At 46.7% G+C, this 21,350-nt stretch overlaps 1 protein-coding gene across 1 annotated transcript in view; it reads left to right on the top strand.

Annotated features, from left to right (window-relative positions):
* The window catches only part of TAF2 (TBP-associated factor 2), a 198,714-nt gene that overhangs the window by 88,592 nt on the left and 88,772 nt on the right, over window positions 1–21,350 (top strand). The window contains exons 9-11 of the mRNA XM_087392221.1: window positions 15,286–15,402; window positions 15,641–15,694; window positions 15,821–15,889. Of these exons, the coding sequence (XP_087248347.1) occupies window positions 15,286–15,402; window positions 15,641–15,694; window positions 15,821–15,889 (240 nt within the window). The remainder of the gene's footprint in view (window positions 1–15,285; window positions 15,403–15,640; window positions 15,695–15,820; window positions 15,890–21,350) is intronic.

The raw sequence follows: 21,350 nt of genomic DNA, 5'->3' as shown, positions 1-21,350 counted from the left end.
CAGGCTGAGGTCCCAAAAGATCAATGGAGCTCCCACAAGGGGCTCCTTTTATGGGGCTGAATGCCCCCTGGAATCAGCCGACTGGTTGGCTGGTCTGGCTGACTGGCCGAACCAGCCTCTAGGCTGCCAGGTCAGCTGACCTGCTGCTCTGGGTCCATGGCCTATATAGGGCCCTGTGTGAGCCGGCAGATTGCTGGTCAGTCTGCTGCATGGACCCTGCTCTAGCCACCTGCTGTTGTACTTGCTGTCCTATCCGTACCTGCTGCTGTACTTGTTGTACAGCCCCCCCCTTACGCTATACCTGATGTACAGACTTGCTGGTGCTGCTAACCAGATGTTCTTTTCTTTGTCGCAGCTCTTCTGCTGGTGCTTTCCTTGCTGCGCACTGCAGCAGTTTTGTGTCTTCCACTTGGGCTCATGGCTGGCTCTTTCCAGTCCACAGCCAGCCCTCAACAAAGGCAAATCTTTGTGGCCCTTTGGGCTGGCCCCAATCAACCTAAGCAGGATCTCTGTTTGCTGTCCATGTGGCAGCAATCTTGCTGCCCACATGGCAGCCTCTGCCCATCTCCCCACAATTTTTAGCAGGTTTCAAGCCCTTGTGCTCTCCTCATTTGGGGGCTTACAGGTGGGATGTTGATCCTATACCTCCAACAACTTCGAAACAAGTGCCAAGAGTGGTGTATCCTGCTCGTGGGCAATATCAAGAAACAAGCCATGAGGAGGACAATATTGGTACCTCTTACCATACTCGGTGAACCAAATCAACCTTAAGTAGGATCTCTGTGCTATCCATGTGGCAGCCATCTTGCTGCCCACATGGCAGCCTCATCCTATCCTCCTATTGGTCCATCTACCCACAATGCTATGTATCTGTCAAGCCCTCGAGTTCTCCTTATTTGGGGGCTTAGAAGTGGGACATTGACCTTATATCTATAACATCAAAACAAGTGCGGATCCCATTCGTTAGCAATATCAAGAAACAGGCCCCGAGGAGGAGAATAATGGCACCTCTTACCACACTCAATGAACCAAAATCCCACATTGTCAGATTTTCCCTCATCAATCATATATTGAGCGTCAAAACCTTAGTGCAAGAGAGGGTAAGTTTGAGGTGACCAATGCAGGTAGAATTTTGCAACTTTATGGGCAAGTTCACTCTTTGAGATTAAGAGAGAAGATTCACTCACCATTCATCCCACCAAGCTCCATTTTCAAAGAAATCACTAAGTAGTTCGTACCTTTCGGTGGAGAAAAAGGAGGATAGGATCTTATTTCAATTACTTCGAAGTTTTTGGCACCTTTATACACAGGGTTTATCACCGGTTTTGACATGGCAAGCATGTCAAGATGCCCGAAATGGCACAATTCTTGTGTTGGCTTTACATGAAAAATGCATAAAGCATTAAGGAATGTCAAATATATGCGAGGTTTTTGAAAATATTTGCTTTCTTTTTTAGGAATGTCAAATATGTGCGAGGTTTTTGAAAATATTTGCTTTCTTTTTTAGCCATGCGTGAAGATGGGAAAGTTAACTATATTAGCAAAGGTAAAGGCAGCTAGAAAAATGAAGGCAAGTGGCTGATCTATTGTGAAGGTAGGACTAAAAGCTCCATAAATGATCCATCACGGGCTCAGGTAGTAGATAGGCAGGCCTTTACGCATTTGATCCCAAAGTTGAAGAGAGGAATTGCGTGTTCCACATCTGAACTGTTAAGTTCAGCCCCGTGGTATGGCTTTGTAGGCTAGTCCTAGTGGTTTAGTCTAGTTCTAGTATTATCTGGGACTTTTAAGTCCACTTAGTCAAATGCTCCAACACCCCCCCTCGGAGCGATGGTGGTGAGACCCTTGGCAAGAAGTAACCGATCTCCAACTCTACCGCAATACTACAGAGAGCAGACCTATATTGTCAACACCTCCCGTGTTACTGTAATCCCCTCAATCATCTTGCGACCAGCAGCGGAGACCATCACTTAGTCACCCCCCCTTTCTCCGATGTGGGTGCAAGTGGACATCTCAATGGCTAAGAATCACACAGAAAAAACAGAAATACAATCATTTTAGAGGGACCACTCAAGGCAGAGTAAACCTGTTATTGACAAGGACACTTTTATTGCATTCATTTTCCATCTTGAGCTGTTGCATTCTTTGTTCCTAACCCTTCAGTGGTATCGGAGCAGGTTCGACCTTGCCTCAGCTTTCTAAATCCCTTGCCTGAGGTCGCCCCTTCGATGTGCCTCATCCTACCGTTGGTTCATCATGTAACTCAACCATGACTTGCAACTCTCTTACTGGTCCTTCAACTCCTACATGGTAGGCAACGAACATCATCTTGGGGACACGATGTTGGCATTAGTTTGAAGTCTGACCAGATTATCTTGGATGTCAAGATCCCACGCCATGGGTCCAAGTTCATTTCTTGGTTTAGAGGTGTTCCGCCTCGACCTTTGATTTCATTTGACCACCTGTGGTTTAGGCAGCTAAGGGCTCACCTTGCCTGTTTTCTCGTAGAGTATCCAAGAGTCACCTTGGAATTCGTTTTTACTATCTAATGACAGCCCATTCCTCTGTAACTGCATGTTCAATAGCATGATCATCATGTGGCTGTAAATCAGGCTGAACATTGGTAACAGGAGGCGGCGCTAAGTTGCTAGAAGCATTTGGAGCCGTACCATTTAAAAGTGTCATTTGAATCTGTGAAGGCAAGTATTGCATCAAATACATTAGAGGCTTCTATTGATTGCCGTCTTTTACATCCAGCCAAGGAAACGGGCATGCTCAGCAAAAACCTATTAGAAACATGGTGTGAGTGAGAGAGAGAGAGAGAGAGAGAGAGAGAGAGAGAGGCTAGGGCGTGATACGCAATTGTAGAAACTGTGAAAGCTGTTGGGATATCTCAAGGTGTATGCCTCAGGCACACCTTAGGTTCTATGTGTGTCTGCTAGAGGCACAGTTAGGTGCCCATAAGCACTGTTAGATGTGTGTTTGGAGTGGATTGAGCTCGACTCATTTGGTAGGTATGATGGAGATAATCTAGGAGTGATTTATGGATCACGAGATGCTCTCTTGAGCTCATGTGTGATGTCATCTACCTTTGTATTTAGCCTATTTAGAGGCTTCTCTTTCTGAATGAGATTATCTATTGCATTTCGTGTTCATCACTTCATCCCTTTCAGCTATGTTTATCTTCAACCCTCCATAGCTACTCTCAATTTGTTACATTTGGTATCAGAGCAAGGTTTCGTGCTTGAACAGCCTATGAGGATTTGCTGAAGAGAACACCGTGGATTTGAAGCTATTGATCTGAGTCCTACAGCAGGAAGGTGTCGAAAGCTGAGTTGAGATGATTTGACTCAATAAGGGGGTGCATAGTTGTTGTCCTGTTGTTGTTTTTGATAATCTCAAATTAGTCATCATGGGTTTGATCTTCAACGGAAATTGGCGAAGCAACGTAGCAGTTTATTGCAATTTTATGTACAGGCAGCTTTGATCGACAGAAGTAGTATTGACTCAGAAGTAGTATTGACTCTACTCGAGCATGCTGTCTTATTCATTAAAGCACATTTTGTCACGACGTTCTTTTGTGTTGGAGTCGACTATCTTCAAGATTTTTCATGCGTCTGTACTTTGTAGTATGTCGACAGATTTTTGCAAGGTTAATTATGCTGAGTGACGTCTGCTATCTACAAGCATTTCTAGCTTATGACAGTTTTTCACCCTTTCGCGTCTTCTCTCGAATCAATGCAACCTCTCTCTTAGTTCCAAAGCGCTCGTGATGCGGAATATTTGGGCCTGCTTCAAACTTTTGTGCTGATATCGTACATTGATCTGTCCACATTCTACGCTGCTTCTATGGTCCTGAGCGGCTTGTCATCTAGCTTTCAGCAACCAGCTGCTGTAGTTCGTTTTCGGCTCTTTCTCAGCAACCACATATGTTTCACATGCGACTACTTTTGTGAATCTGAGGTTTGGCATCCTTCCTTCATTCCAGGAGACCTGATAACAAGGAAGTTTTGAAGTTGATAGCTTCATTTAATCGCAAAAGTGTGATCTTAAGAAGCAGACTCAAAGCTGCTCACTCATGCTGCATGATCGATTGGAAAACTCTACGGCACTTCTGTGTATTTTTGGAGTCTTCCCAAAAGTATAAAGCCTACCTATTTCAAGTGCAGCTGCTTGGTTTCTCTTTGCAGTCGAGAGTTTTTTTAGCAATCAGAGGCATTAATGAATGGTTTCTCAGAGTTCCGATTGTGAAGGTTTGGCTCACACAACCCATAGTTGACACCAGTGTTTCTCTGCACAGTTAAAAGGAGCAGATGAGGGTTGCTAGCCACTGCTACTCTCTAATGATTTGGAAGTTTCGTCTTCTTTTATTGGTCATGGTTGTGTTCGACCAGCCAAGCAAGAAAACCCATTTTGTTGTTGTGCCCAACATCAGCTTATCATCTCTGAGCTGCACCAAAAATCACGTTATGTTGCCCTGCTCAGATCAGGTTTCCAAAAAGGAAGCAAAACCAGAAACTGCCACTGCCAATTTACTTTCAGTTGATGTGCCTCCACAAGATGAGGCCTCCTATGAAGATTATGCTTTTTTCATCTCCATATATGCTCCAGATCTCTGTTTTTAATGTTGAGTCAAGGTACTCAGCCTGGATAGTCCTCCAAAATGAATGAAAATAAACTATTGTGTTTTGTGTGTTTTGTAAACACCTCTGGTCACCTTATGATGTAGGCCATGTGTATGTTTTGTTCCATGGTACCTCCTGCAGACATTGTGTGCATGTACATGCAGGGGAGATAACCATTGGAAGGTCTGTTTGTATCCCTTTTTGTTTACCTTACACCCAAGGGAACCCTTGCTAGCATGAGAACCTAGCCATAGATTTATCCTTGACCACCATGAGATGGCATGAGAAACTATGAGACTAGATGTATCCTTGACATAGCCTGAGGCATTCCCTTGAGGGGGGGTTTGTTGGGATATCTCAAGGTGTATGCCTCAGGCACACCTTAGGTTCTATGTGTGTCTGCTAGAGGCACAGTTAGGTGCCCATAAGCACTGTTAGATGTGTGTTTGGAGTGGATTGAGCTCGACTCATTTGGTAGGTATGATGGAGATAATCTAGGAGTGATTTATGGATCACGAGATGCTCTCTTGAGCTCATGTGTGATGTCATCTACCTTTGTATTGAGCCTATTTAGAGGCTTCTCTTTCTGAATGAGATTATCTATTGCATTTCGTGTTCATCACTTCATCCCTTTCAGCTATGTTTATCTTCAACCCTCCATAGCTACTCTCAATTTGTTACAAAAGGCTTTCATTCATTCATCATCATCACCAAATGAGACAAGTGAAGTACAAGCCTTATATAGGCTACACACTCACAGACTTGCACCAAGTGCATATGGGATAAGTCTCATAGTGACACGTGGCACTCACACATGACTCACACATGAACTAGTGTGATAGTGACTTCTCAGTCAGCTTGCGACCGGCAAGGGCAAACCATCACTCGTCACCCCCATTACTCTGAACTGGGTGGTCAATACCATGAAACCAAAGTAAAAGACAATACATTCATTTTTAGGGGACAACCCAGGGCAGAGTACCTCTTATTGACTCCAAATACATTCAGTTTAGAGGGACAACTCAAGGTTGAGAACCTTTATTGAGTACCACTAATCATCATCTACCACCTCAGAGAGGGATACATCATGCAATATAGCAGATAAAGCTTGCTCCTCAGGTTCAGTAGATGTGGCGTAAATATTGTCTAGGGTCTCCTTGGCTGAAGGAGTGAGGTCAAGATGATGAAGTAGTTTGTTAGCCAGCCTCACACCAATAAGCGCCATTGGTTTGTCATTCCGCTCATCCCTAGCTGAGAGTGGTGCTGATGAGTTTTCACCACGAGGACGATGCTCCATAGTAGCAAATGAGGAAACAAATTTCGCAGCAGCAAATGAAGAGCCAGCAAGCTGAAATGAATAACCAGCAAATAGAAGGGCTGGTCTAGGGCTCTGAAATGGATCAGCAGCCTTCACAAATGCAAGGCAGTTGAAGAAAAGTGTGAATAAATGTTTCCAGCAGCTGGTGGATGACCTAGGAGGCTCCAAAATGCAGAACTGAGTGAACCCCAGTGAAAAACAGCAAGTAGATATCCTGAAATGCAAGAATGAGCCAAGGGAAGAGCGCTTGTGGGCTTGAGGACTGCCCAAGGTGCTGTAGCAGATCTGAAAACCTCCGAACTTCAAAACGGCTGCTCCAAAGTGCAAAGCGGCTCCCTAGAACAGGTCCGAGATGATATAGCAGGACACTCTTCTGAAGAACGGCTGTTCTAGATGAATTAGAGGCTAGGAGCAGCCCCGAAAGTGCTTCTGGAAGAGGCAGGCAGCAATCCTAAGATGCCTCGAAAATGCAAGAGCATCTCCAAAACAGGTCGAAAAACCTCCTAAAGACCACGAAAATCTGCAATAAATGCTCACAAACGGTCGGCTTCTGCTGCAGCAGCCTGCAAACTCTAAAAACGGTGATGAAACAGCTCCGAATCAGCTCGTGTGCAGGTGTCTCTTGCAAAACGTGCCGACCAGTGGCTACAAGGTACTGACGAGTAGACAAGGATGCCGACAAGAAGACCTAGAGCTCCAAAAGCTTCCGAATAGAGGCGGCTGTGCAGAAACCCTAAATGGGTAGAGGAGGCTGAAATGCGAGGGCAGAATGAGGTAGAGCTGATGCGGCTACATGGAGAAGAGCTTGAGTAGAATTAGGGTTAGGGTTAGGGTTAGGGCAGAGATGACGTGGCAGGGCAGCTATGGCAGGTTGACCTGCTTTGGTACCATGTTAGAAACATGGAGAGAGAGAGAGAGAGAGAGAGAGAGAGAGAGAGAGAGAGAGGCGAGGGAGTGAAGAAGTGTTTCACAAATGTAGAAACCATGAAAGGCTTCATTCATTCATCATCATCACTAAATGAGACAAGTGAAGCATGAGCCTTATACATGCTACACACTCACACACTTGCACCAAGTGCATATGGGATAAGTCCCATAGTGACACGTGGCACTCACACATGAGTCACACATGAACTAGTACTAGATCTCTTGGTACTACACACCAACACATCACATCTCACAAACTCTTTGGCTATGATATCTCCAACAAAACCACCTCTTAGTATACTGACAATTACCTTGCCTGTGCTAGGCTGAAACAACCTATATCCAGCTGTAGCCAATGAAATGCATTTGATGGCCATATCATCAAGCTTATGTGTCAGTTGAGAGGCTACATGTGCATATGCAAGAGATCCAAACACCTGCATGTAAGAAAGTACAGGCTTGTAGCTTGTCCATGCTTTATAAGGGGTCATGGTCTTAAATGCTCGAGTGGGTGCTCGATTGAGCACATAGTTGGCACACACAACAACATCCTACCAGAATTTATTGGGCAAAGACTTCCCCTTAAGAATGCAATTGCCCATTTTCATTTTTTGTTCGATTTTTCCGCGTTGCAAGTCCATTTTGTTGCGTAGTGTATGGCATTGTCACTGTATCACTTGACACTGATGTGACGAGCACATCACCAATCCCTTCAATCCTCAACTCCTGTAACCTCTTGATCAGGTGAGAGCATGGGACAATATTAAATGCCTTACGAAAGTCTACGAAACAGATGCCTTGACTTCGCCTCCTCAATAATGTCCCTTAGGGTGAAAATGTGGTCTAGGGTGGAGTGCTGTCTTCGAAAGCCCACCTGCCCAAGTGCACGTTGCCCATGACCCTCTGTGTGGCTACTGATATCCCTCTAGTACTGACCTGTATATCTTAGACAAAGTGTAGCCAATCATAAGAGTGCGGTAATAAGGAAGTCGAATTCTAATCAATTAGTGAATAGTATCAATTGTCGGAACCTCCGATTGGGAGGAGTTCCCGGTGTCCATGGGATCCCTTGTCTTGTGTATCGGTACTATGTTGGTGGTGCTTCAGGTAGGTGGAAAGCCATGGCATACGGCATGGTTGAACAGTTGTGCTAGGATTGGGGTCAAGATCTCCTGCCCATGTGCAAAATGCTCAGTGCGTAGTCCCTCATAATCTGGTGATCTTCGGTTATGAAGTCGGAGAAGGGCAGCTCGTACACTTTGCGCAGTGAACAGATGACACGTAGTGGGTCTAGGCATGGAGGACGTATCAGGTGGTGCCTGACCTGGGACATCATATAGGGAGCATGCATGTGTGCAATATTGTTGGATCTGTAATGGGGATGGGCGACTTCCCCTCCGACAAGAGTCCCCATCCCATATAGGGTCTCCTCTGCGAAAGGAGCTGATCACCTCATCCATTCTGTGCATGAGGAAAGCCCGCTTCTTACGCCGTGCCACTTGCCGTGAGATCCGTTTTGCCTTTGGTGAAGTCAAGTGTCCCAGTGCTCGCTCACATGTAAGGTGGGCTCTCATCTCTTTGCACTCATCATTGAACCAATGGTTTTGGGGAATCTTCCCATCTAGAACACGTGCAAATCGTGTTGTGGGAAAGGATTTGGTAGCAACATCCTGTATCACTGAGATAAGGGTGTCTTCAGCACATAAATGATCTTGCATCCTTCCTCTGGCACCCCCTTTGCATCTTTGAGCTGTTGCATTTGTTCTTTAATGGTGTTCAGCTCCTTGTTTAACGGTGGCTGAAACTCCCCTTCCTCCTATTGTGCACTTGCCTTCAGTTTGTCATTCTCATCTTCAAGGCAGCAACCTGGGCTTCTAATATCTCAATCTGAGAGGCCAAATGACTGGTTTGTTCACCTAGAACACAATTCATGTCCTGCAACATTTTACAACATTTTACCTTTTTCACATGTCCATTTGGTTTGCTTCTTCTCTTGCCATTTCTTCATTTCATCTTCCATTTGGGCTCGGCGGTTTGAGAGCTCGTCTCCTCTAGTCTCTCTCAGCTTCTTGCGTAGGCATTCAATTCAATGTCTTGTATCTTGCGTACTTCCTTTAGTGTCAATATGCAAGCCTTGACACTCGGGTCTTCTATCTTCTTTGCCTTCGTCCAAATGAGGCTATACTTCGGTCCTTCTCTCCTTTTGTAATGCTTGATAAGAGGGTGGTGCTTCTCTTTCAATGATTTGGATTGTGTGTTAGGGTATGAAATTTAATGCCATCTCCATGCTTTTGTTTTGCAAGAAATGGATATGAATCTATTTCCGGCTTTGACTTCCATGGTTGCCTTGGTGAAACGACCTATCCATCGACCCTTGTTGATCAAGGGATGTGTAGATATTTTCTTAGGAAAATCCTTGCTGGCTCCTCAAAAATTCAAATATGTGATTTGTGCATATTTTGGTTATGTTTTAATTTTTGCACGAGACAACGATGGTTAGGAGGTAGAGTTGAAACTAGGAAGCATATTTGATGGTGTGCGTGGGAAATGTTTCAATGTCTTAGAGGCTTACATCCCAAATAGGTCACCTCTATATCGCATGTTGCACGATGCTCTATCCTTTCATGATGATGCTTGAAATAAGATAGCCAAATCTTTAGGTGTTACAAATTAATTTTATCTTGTTGTGATTTTTTAGGCTAAGTATGAGCATGGAGGGAGAGAACTTAGAGAACATTCTCCCACAAGATCCTCCCCAACCAGAGCAACCTCCAATCCAAGAGGGCCCACAAGGCTGATTTAGCAGACCAGCTAAATCACACCGAGGCTCAGGCTATCTTACAAGCGCAAAGAGAGATGCTGGGCAAAAGATCTGGTGAGCTCTCCTTTGTCCCCATATTGGCAGCTTTTGTGGTGTCTTAGCCCCTTCTTGCAGTCTTGAATCTCTTCACTTGGGGCCCATGTTTGTTGATCTGTTTTTTTTTTCCCCCGGGGCTTTCTACTTGTCACATGTGATCGGGGACCCTTGGTGTAGGTACATCAGTTCGAGGGAGGGCCTAGAGTCCTATAGAGAAACGATAGGGTTTGCAGTGGAGCGATAAAAAATAGACGATACTCAAACACAACTGAAGAACGGAACTCAGAAAACATAGTGCCTGTCGGTAATATGAAAAACTGAATACAAGAGCCTCAAGTTGTCATGTCTCAAGGACCGTGGCTGAGGTGAATCATAAAGATGATTCCATGTAGAGAAACTGTAGAAAAGATAGCAGCAGAGGGAGCGAAACGTAGTCCTCCATGTAACTCGATGATGATGAAGATGATGAAGGGCTGGAGCTGCCCTAGGTGGTGAGGAGCAGATCTGGAGCAGCAGCTGGAGGTCCAGGGCTAGATCTGGAGAAGAGGAATAGAGGGGCAGAGGATGGAGCAGGCAGAACTGGAGCAGAGGAGCAGATCTGGAGCAGGAGGGGATCTGGAGAAGGAGGGGCTGCAGCAAAGGATGGTAGAGGTGAAGAGTAGCTGCAGGTCGTGTCTCAGAGAATGAGGGGGAGAGGTAGTCTTTTATAGGCCTGACCCAGGCAGTTGGCCAGCTGGTCGGTGTGCTGGTCGGCCAGTTCTGGGTCGGCCAGACCAGCTGGTCGGCTTGATTCTGGCCGACAGCATGGCCCTGCTGGCTGCTGGTTTGTTTGCCCCTAAATTGGGGATTGTAGTTGCTTAACACCCCCTCTCAATTGCCAATTTGGAGGAGCAGACATTGTGTGCTTGGAGCGTCGTGTAGAGATGTTGACGGTGGTGGTGGCAATCCTTGCGAAATGCCCAAGAGATGCAATGCAAAAAAAAAATGCAGAGAAGGTCACGAGAGGAGTGCCCTTGCAAGGGAATTTTTCACTTCCTCAAGTGCCTGAGTTACACGTATGATCGGCAGAAATAAGAACACTGTGAAGCTCGAGAAAATAAGCCACCCGCTCTCACCGCCGAAAGGTGGAGGGAAAAGCAAAGGTAAAGAACAAATATCTCGCAGCAGCATTGATAATCCAGAGATGGTGGGATTCCCCAAAGGAAGAGATCGGAGCTGAATGGTGAGCCAGTGTGTGCTCGATCTTGGACCTCGGGAGAGAGGAGTCTATCCCCGCCTCCATGCATGTAGAAGATTCGAAACATCAAGACACATTTGAACAAAAAGGGTCCCGCGTAGGGAGAACTTGTAGATTCTAGAAGTCGATGCCGATGGAGATCTAGTAGAGGTGAAGGATCATGACCTCCTTGTTCGAAGGAATGGGGAGTGTCAAGCCTAAAACCGAAAAGGGAGGGAGGGATGGGAGCAGAAAATGGAGGTTAGAAAGGGAGGGAGGGATGGGAGTAGAAGATGGAGTTTAGAAAGGGAGGGAGGGATGGGAGTAGAAGATGGAGTTCTCTCCCGTAGTGCGCAGCGGAATGAAGAGGAAACTGATATGTTCATAGGAGTGATGCTCCCCGTACCTATGGCCTCCATGAAGAAGCAGGATCTTTAGATCACCAGAGATCTGGGGTCTTTAGATCACCATGGCTCTGATACCATATAGAGAAACGATAGGGTTTGCAGTGGAGCGATAAAAAATAGACGATACTCAGACACAACTGAAGAACGGAACTCAGAAAACATAGTGCCTGTCGGTAATATGAAAAACTAAGCCGTCGTGTCTCAAGGACCGTGGTTGAGGTGAATCAGAAAGATGATTCCATGCAGAGAAACTGTAGAAAAGATAGCAGCAGAGGGAGCAAAACGCAGTCCTCCGTGTAGCTCGATGTCAAGGGCTGGAGCTGCCCTAGGTGGTGAGGAGCAGATCTGCAGTAGCAGCTAGAGGTCCAGGGCTAGATCTGGAGAAGAGGAATAGAGGGGCAGAGGATGGAGCAGGCAGAACTGGAGCAGAGGAGCAGATCTGGAGCAGGAGGGGCTGCAGCAAAGGATGGTAGAGGTGAAGAGCAGCTGCAGGTCCTGTCTCAGAGAATGAGGGGGAGAGGTAGTCTTTTATAGGCCTGACCCAGGCAGTCGGCCAGCTGGTCGGTGGGCTGGTCGGCTAGTTCTGGGTCGGCTAGACCAGCTGGTCGGCCTGATTCTGGCCGACAGCATGGCCCTGCTGGCTGCTGGTTTGTTTGCCCCTAAATTGGGGATTGTAGTTGCTTAACCAGTCCTTGGTGCATACAACAGCAGCTCACGGGGGGGTCTAGAGCCCCTGGCGTAGGCAATAGGGCTCACGGGGGGGCCGGAAGCCCCTGGCGTAGATAGCAGTTCATGGAGGAGGGCTTGGAGCCCCTAGCGTAGCTCGCGTGGGGTCGGCGAGGTAGACCAGCGACGAGAGAGAGAGAGAGAGAGAGAGAGAGAGAGAGAGAGAGAGAGAGAGAGAGAGAGAGAGAGAGAGAGAGAGAGAAGCCAAGTGAAGCAAACAGGGGGCTGACGGGGCTTGGTTGACGGAGCTGGTGGACGGAGAGCTAGTTGACGTGGTGCCTCAGGTACGACTCAGCCCAGCCGAGCGATGTGGTGCGACTTGAACTGATAGCAGTGATCGGAGCGGTGACATGAACCTTCAATGACGTGAACCTGAGCGGCGTGAGTCTGTTCAGCTAATGGGCTGGGGAAGAGCAGACGACTGAGGAATCTGACGGGCATTGGAATCGGAGTGCTCATAGTCCATAGCGATCAAGGGGGGGAGGGCATGGCGAAGGAGGAGGAGGATGGCGATGCAGTTGGGGGGGGGGAGAGAGAGAGAGAGAGAGAGAGAGAGAGAGAGGTCCACGAGAGGCATCGCGGGCCTATGGGACAAAGTACGGAATCAAGTAACTCATACAGACCACCGTGGGCAAAGGCAAAGGGCTCACTAAGGCCCAATGCTATACTAGTACAAAATAGCAAAATGCAAAATGAGAGTGACATGAAGATATCAAGTGCTCAAAGCTAGAGTCCCAAGTGCGTGGACCGGCTCTACATATCCAGGCTCCATGATGGCTCTCTGATGAGATGCAAAGAGCTCACGTATATGCATCTGTCGGGATGTCTCCCATGGTGGTGGAGGACGTGGTCTCCTCGATCTCTGGATCGGATGGGGCTATGTCAAGAGTGATGCCTCGCCTCGGTCGATCTCTCCTAGGGAGAGCTGAAATAGGTTGAACCTCGATTGTGTGTGCTCTGGTTGCCTGTCGCGCTGTGTACGGTCTCTGTGCCTCTCGTTTGGTAGTGCTGTGTCAGCTACCTCCACTGATCCATATATCTCTCATGTCGACTAGCTCCTCCTCCTCTATCCCAGAGTGCCTTGGGGTCGAGTTAAATGCATAGAAATCCGTGACCTATCTCTGCGCTCGGTCTACCTCGGTACTCTGTGGTGCGGTGGTCCCATCCCCCTGCTCTTTGATATGTCGTAGTAGTATCTCCCTGTGTCGTCGCATCTCCATCAGGTAGAGCCCAATGCACTGGTCCTGGAAGTGGATCAGTCGTGAGAGTGGGCCAAAGCCGTATCCCTCTTGAAAAAGGCAGTGGTAGTGCCCTCAGATCTCATAGTAGGCTAGGCAGACACATAGAAAGTGCTCCTGTGTCTCGACCGCCCCCATTGTGCACAACCTGCAAGTCCGCTGCTCTTAGGGTATGCGTGCAGCTCTCCCTGTCTTGATCCTTAGCTGATGGGACGAGACCCGCATTTGTCTGATGGCAATCCTCAGTGCGTGTGAGACTCCTCTGTCCTCGAGATACTGAGGTCTGATGATGAGCCCGTCTTTCGATACTTTCAGAAAGTGGTCATAGTAGAGCTGGGTCTTGGTGGGGAACTCCTGGTCCCCCCCTCAAGTGCGAGATGTGTGGAGCTGGAGGAGATCTAACCGTATGATGCGGTTAATCTCATCTCGTGGGATTGACTCGGGCGGTGCATTCATGCTATACTGAAACGGGGGAAGCCGATCCATCTGTATCCCGTCACTGGCGATCTAGGCGGTGATGCGTGCAAACCATGCTATACCTGCCCCCCTCTCAGATAGTCGTATGGAGGACTCTAGTGCCAGTCTTGGAAGTCTCCCACGAGGTAGGTCCCAAACTTTGTGAAGGAAAGTCACTGTCTGAAAGATGGCATCAACCTGGAGAGGGGTCATGGCAAACTCTGCCTGTACTATCTGATGGGGGACCGAGGGCTTACTCCGAATCATTTTGGGGGTCATGGCAAACTCTGCCTGTACTATCTGATGGGAGACCGAGGGCTTACTCCGAATCATCCTGGAGCCCATAATCACCTGTAGCTGCTCGAATCTCTTCCACTATGCTGCTGAAATATCACACCCCCAAAACGGTGCCGCATACATGGCGGTCGGGCTCACTAGAGTGTTGCAAAGCCAACACTTCGTCGGTGGATCCTGGAAATGTGCCTGGAAGCACTGTTGCTCTAGTCGGGCCAAGGCACCATGCCCTCATGTGGGTCGTGCTCTGGCTGCATGGGTCATCGTGAAAACTGGCCCAAGAGAGAGAGAGAGACTCCGCTCACACACACACGCGCACACACCCATCCACCCACTCACAAGTATCAAAGTATCAGTATCGTCAGAGAAGATACAAGCACAGGCTCTGTCTTTATATGCACGTATACTTTGTTGATGAGACCAGATGATGCTGTGGATGTATTTGCCCTATGGTTGTTACATATCAAGCTTTTAAATTGGACTGTTCCGAACTCAAGTCCCTGTGGATGTCAGACAGAATTGATGCTAGGATTCAAAAAGAGGCTTACTTTTCCACCTGCAAGTTTGGTTTACACAATTCTAGATGTAAAATTGAGACGACAAGCTAGGATTCAAAAAAGAGGCTTACTTTTCCACCTGCAAGTTTGGTTCACACAGTTCTAGATGTAAAATTGAGATGACAGAAATGTAGACAAAGGAGCAGTAGTTGTTTCTTGATTTTGAGGGGTTAAGGACCAGCACATCCTCTTGATATATTTCCTTTGTAATATTAGAGCTCGTCTTTCCTATCATCTGGCAAGCTTTTGGGTATAATTTCTCTTACTGGAAAAATGTGCTTTGTACTTGCATTGTTAATGCGAGAACTCTTCTTACTACAAACTGGCAAGCTTCTGGGGACATTTGGTTGACTGAAAAACAGTGAACATAGCCAGAAAAACTGCCCTTTAAAGATGAGCCATCGTATAGTCTTTTCTCTGAATCTGAAGCTTCAGAATTCTTAGAATAATGACACTATTTGTGGAAAGTTCCCATTGATGCATCCATTTTGTATAATTGTATTTTGATAATCAATTCAAAAGAAGCTCACGCACACTTGTGCTCTTTTATTCATCCCTCGAAGTTTGACTAGATTATTGTGACTACATAGCGGCACTAGGAAGCCAAATTCTTTGTATGGTATAAACTGAGCTGCAGATTTCATTTTGTACCTTTACATTCCAGGCCAATGAAGCTGTTTGCAAGGTAGATATTGAAGGGGCTCCACCTTTATGCCCGCATGTTAATCTGCATGGGACTGAAAAGATTGGAGTGTTGGGGCACATTCAATCATGGAAGGCTGTAAGTAAGAATAAACACTGAACATGAATTTATCTTGTAATTGGCTTTGTATATGTGACCACACATTTCTTGTCAGGAGTGTGCAGTAAGTTTGTGTGTTTTGATATGCCTTCATTTGCATCCCTTTAGACACGAGTGTGCATGCCTTTAGACACATGAGTGTGCTTGCTATCTTCATGGCTACCACATCTATCTCAAACAAATATTTTGTATTGTTTATGGTATGCTTATTGTGCAGGTAGCTGTTGTCCAGATGCTAGAGAAACAAATGGGCCCCGAAGCATTTCGTAAGGTATAAACTCAGTCATGAGCCTTTACAGTGCAGATTTCAGGGTTTAAGCATATCTAATGATGGAAAGTAGTATTTGCTTGTATTTATAATGAATGATGTTGCAGCTTATATATGTAAAATTTACAGATCTTGCAGAGGATTGTTTTAAGAGCTCAAGACCCAGTCCGAAATCTGAGGACATTAAGTACAAAAGAGGTTAGTATTGTGAGTGTTTTCTCGACATACCTGTTTTCTCTGCAAAGCTTGAAAGCATGCAGAAATCTTTGTTCTATGCTGTGTTTTGAGATAATAATACTTCTGAGCAAAAATATATAGAGGGGTATGGTACAGAAAAGACATCTTGCCAATCATCTGATACTACAGTGCAACCAATGGTAAGGCTTGTGAAGCCAATCCATGCTGAAAGAGAAACAAGCAAACCAAGTACACCCCGAGCATTTACAAATAAAAGAACCAGAGTTGGGACATACCCAATACATCTGTAGCACTAATGTTGAGGGAATCTATGGGGCTTTCATCCCATAACAAGATTGGGAAACCCACGGTAGTGAGCAACATGCTGTACAAAGTGACAAGGGAGATACACATTCCAGATTTCTTTGGATCCGGATACGACACATGGACAGCCAGGATCTGTTTGTCGCAGTTTGCTACTTCGCACACACTCAAGACACAAAGACTAGACTAGACTTAGACAAATGTAGACTAGGGAAATAGTACACTTAGTGTGCACTTATCTCCAACATTTTCTTTAGCATTTCTACTCCCCGTCGCGTAGCTCTTTCCACCCCGCTGAGTTCTTACTCCACCTACCATGATATACGCTTTGATTGCAATCACTCACTCACTTACTCTGGCTGTCTGTACATACTTCTCGCCTACATTGACTTCATACCCCTATTAGAGGATCGTGCTGTCCTAGTCACCGGCTCACTATACGAGGCTGCTCTTCATGCTTTCCCCCACATGACCCGCTCCACCCGCTTACCACTCGTTGGGACCGTACCTTGTAATAGCTAGTACGATGATGAGTGTAAGGCTTTACGCCGTCAACTCAGATTTGAAACTAAAAACAGTCTTCTGAGCGAATCAGAGATGCTACAGGAGTACCGTGGACTGGTTCACAGAAAGAAACTAGACTTTGTTTGCCGGAAGGAGGAGGAGCTATCTGGACCATTAACACTATCTCACCCATTCACAAGGCAGGGAATCCCATGAGCCCAGGAGAACTACATGGCCATTATGATTGGACATGTCATGTCCAAGATTTATGCATCAGTACTTGATTCCGAGATCAGTAGATTTGCGGAGTGTTGAGGACTTAGAGCAGCAGGACATGCTGGATTCTGGCGTGATCATGGGACCATGGACCACATTCTCACGGTTGGATGTATCATCGAGGAGGCGGCGAGGGCACGGAAGCAGAGGGTTTACTGTTGCTTTGTGGATTTTCACAAGGCATTTGACACGGTTCCGAGAGCCCGCCTCATACGGTGCCTACAAGATTTGGGTTACGACTAGGAGATCATACGGTGTCTACAAGATTTGGGTTACGATTAGGAGATCATTTGGGCTATCATGGTACTTTATGAGAGAGTTTTAGGCAGAGTCCGGGTAGGATCTGGGTGGACAGACGAAATCATGAGCACTATCGGGGTTAAACAAGGGTATCCATTATCACCTACCTTGTTTGCCCTCTACATTGACGAGCTTGAGACAGTGATGTAGACACAAGGGAGGTAGGTTGCTCTCTTGCGGTCACGCTGATCTGGATATTGCTTTACGCAGATGACGTGGCTCTCTTGTCTTCGTCAACAGAGGGGCTTCAGAGACACCTTGATGCACTGCAGTCCTTTTGTGAGTCTCATGATTTGAAGGTCAACCTGGGTAAAACCAACGTTATGATCTTTAATACATCTTGAGCCGCATGCGCCAGGAGCAGTTCGCATTTGATGGGTCACCTGTTGAGGTAGTTTCATCATACACTTATCTTGGGGTCGCCTTTTTCGGACCCATCTTCACCATGAGACCCGCGATGGAGGCACGCTTGAGCAGAGGATATGCTTCATTGGCTAGACTAGAGAGGCAGTGCTTCCGCTCTCACTTTCAAGATCCATGGACCAAAGGGTTGCTTTTTGACTCCTTGATCCGGATATTGCTTTACGCAGATGACGTGGCTCTCTTGTATTCCTCAGCAGAGGGGCTCCAGAGACACCTTGACGCACTACAGTCCTTTTGTGAGTCTCATGATTATGATGGGTAAAACCAAGGTTATGATCTTCAATACATCTCGAGTTGTCATGCGCCAGGAGTAGTTCGCATTTGATGGGTCGCCTGTTGAGGTAGTTTCATCATACACTTATCTTGGGGTCATCTTTTTCGGACCCATCTTCACTATGAGACCCGCGATGCAGGCACGCTTGAGCAGAGGATATGCTTCATTGGCTAGACTAGAGAGGCAGTGCTTCCGCTCTCACTTTTAGGATCCACGAACCAAAGGGTTGCTTTTTGACTCCTTGGTCCGTCCAGCTGGGAGGTATGGCAGTCCATGCTGAAGGCCAGACTTGTCGGATACATAGTCAGTCAGGGTGGAGTGGCTACATGTTCTCATGTTATTACGGGTGATCTGTGGTAACCCATCCGTTCCTCACCAGATCATTCGGGCGGAGTTTGGGTCACCCCCATTACAGCTAGATGCTGCATTTCAGGTCATCACGTATCTGTACAGAGTTAGGGAGGATGGGAATTACACCTCGGGGCGTAGCAGGCTACCATGGCTAGCACTGTTCTCTTCTATGGCACTTGCAACAGGGGGAGACTAGAGGTGGTGGTATGCACACACAGAGAGACTGTTTGAGGGACTGGGGTCCACATGGACAGACTCTCTCCATTCCAGTACAGCATGGATGCTCCGTTTTCTTTCCTCCTATCACACGAGGTCAACCAGGTTATCCGTGAGGATCTATTACAGCTACACACATTCCAGACCTGGTTGGGCCCGAGTAATCTTCCAGTGAAGCTGGGCTTCTATAGAGATCACTTCTTACATATCACAACGGAGGGTTTCATTGACCCACTAGGGTACACTCAGATTTACTTATGCCACTCACTGAGGATCTCACTTGGGTAGTTCCGGGTCTCTTCGCATAGACTTCGTATTGAGAGCGACAGAGGAGAGCGACTACCCAGGGAGAGGCGCATATGCACTTTGTGTGACATGTAGGAGGTTGAGACAGAGGAGCACTTCATCTTCAGGTGTCCTGTTTACTATGAGATCCGCGGATGTTTCCACTGCCTCTTCAGAGACAATTACGGGGTTTTGGCTTGATTCATCTCCTACCCAGACCAATGATGTTGGGCAGGTTTCGTTTATGAGACACTCAGACACGGTGAGAGGATACTTCGAGCACGGAGACTGGAGTAGACTTTTTTCTTGGTTGATCTGTCTCAGAGCTCTATCACGGAGTTTTTTCAGCGAGATCACATAGACACCCACGGGACAAGGCCTCGACATGATCGTGACCTGGAGCTTGTGACGCAACAGCTCAGACAGAGGGTCGACACACAGATCACACTTGGGGACATCTCCTCCATGTTTAGAGCCGGGTCTCGCTCGACGGGGGTCACAGTAGCCCTAGTTAGACACAGAGCTATGACTAGGAGACATGCCGGGTCTGCACCTTTGAGTGGCCGACATCACTCTATCGCCGATTTGATGCCCCCATTGCCTCATCCACCCTCATGTCTTGATGGTGATGATGATGATGATGATGATGAGATAGTCGACTACCGACATGACATGACTATGTTGTACTTAGTATTTAGAACTGACATTCTGCATTTTTTGCATTTGCATTGGTGTGGACGCTCGTTTAGTAGCTCCCTCACTACAGCTCGTTTGTGCCAGGTTTTTCACAGTCTCATAGACCCATTGGTCTTCCGAAGACTTTAATAAACTTTCTTTCTTTCTCTCTCTCTCACACACACACTTAAAAAAAAAAAGTGAAATCTTTTATTTCTGTGTTGGAAATCCCAAGAAGAGGTAAAAACCTACCAATAAGTACAAAGGAAAAATTTACAAGTAAAGCCTCAGAGCAAAAGTCATGAGGCAGCCAAGTAAAAAGTTACAAGACCAAACTGGAGGAGGATGAAACACAACATCCTCCAGTTTCAGATTGTTGCTTTGTAAAAATTGATGCAGTGAAGAAACTACACCATCAATAAAATCCAGCTGTTTTTTGCCCTTGTGATTCTTCTTAATATAAGCTGGAAGCCGGAATTTTTGAATCACAGGGTTAAAAACTTGTTGCATCATAGGATGAAAAGACTCCAAAGAAAAAGAAACATCTGCATTCTGAACAGAAAGAGACTCTAGCACAGTCTTCTCAGACATAGGAACTGGATCAATATTTGTACTCTCTAAACAAGGAGCATGTATCGAAAGAGCTGCATCAGATAAATCAGGACTCATCATTTTAGCTTCAGTCGGGATACCAACCTGAGAGAGAGCATGCGGATCATCTTGTATAATCCCCTCTGCGAGGGGCACATCCATATCCTGAGGAGAAGGAGATTGATGGTGCTCAACATGGGTGCGATCCTGAGCTTCTTCAGCAAGAGAAAGATTGGCCTGTGATTTATCTACCTTCCCGAGTAGTGCTTCGGAGCATTAGAAGAAGGCTTCTCCAATGAAGCCATAGCAGAAACTGGAGGAGGAGAGAGTAACCTTGACATCTGAAGAAGGAGCAGGAGGAGTGGGCCTGGATGCAGAAGGGCAATCACGTGCAAAATGACCAACCTGTCGGCACCGATAACATGCAGTGGGAAAAGATGCAAAATGCAGCCTGATGCACATCGGATGGGCATCCAGAGTAGATGGCACGGGCTACATCATATCCCACAAAATGCAAAGGCGAACATCACGGGAAGCTTGCAAGAACTCCTATCGCGGAACATGAAGAGGCCTTCCCAAAAGCGCTGCAAGAGTAGGAAGATGTTGAAGAAGAGGCACGCGCAGCGCTTTGAGAGTAATCCAGACCGGACAGTGAGTCAGAAGGATAGCAGTAGGATCGAAAAGTGGATTCTAGGGCATCACATAAGCAAAGAAACCAGCCCCAGGAACACCAGCACGGTTGACTAGCCGCTCCACTACATCAGTTGAAGAAACGTGGGCATAATAAAACCCTTTGCCCAGAAAGACAAAGGAGGAAATACAATCCAGACCCATTGCGGCTTCAGCCCAATGACGAAGATGAGTGGCAGAAAGAACCCTGCCCATGAAGTAGAGACAGACTCCAAACTGCTGAGCCTGTCGAAGACCTGAAACCAGAAGGGCAGAATCCAATGAACAAACGAACGGATGAAGGAACATTTGTGACAGAGGCTGAACATAACTGGCGTAAAAGATCCAGCTGAATGGAAGAAGAAGGGCCATCTGCGAGATCAAGCTTTGCTGATTTGAAAGAGGATGAAGAAGGCAAAGCATCGCGCTTCCGTCGAAAGAAAACTCGGGTAGGAGGAACAGATGAACCAGAAAAAACAAAAGATGTTTCGGAAGCCTGTACGGACGACTGTACAGACTTTACGGATGGCCGTATAGACTGTACGGGCTGTACGGACATGGAATCATGTATGGACGGAGAATCTTGTACGGACA

Source organism: Dipteris shenzhenensis, chromosome 21, assembly GCF_047967505.1.
Source record: "Dipteris shenzhenensis isolate YYH24624 ecotype China chromosome 21, Dip_SZ_1.0, whole genome shotgun sequence".
NCBI lineage: Eukaryota > Viridiplantae > Streptophyta > Polypodiopsida > Gleicheniales > Dipteridaceae > Dipteris > Dipteris shenzhenensis.
The sequence above is the reverse complement of the archived record's forward strand: the minus strand, read 5'-3'. Positions and strand labels throughout refer to the sequence as shown.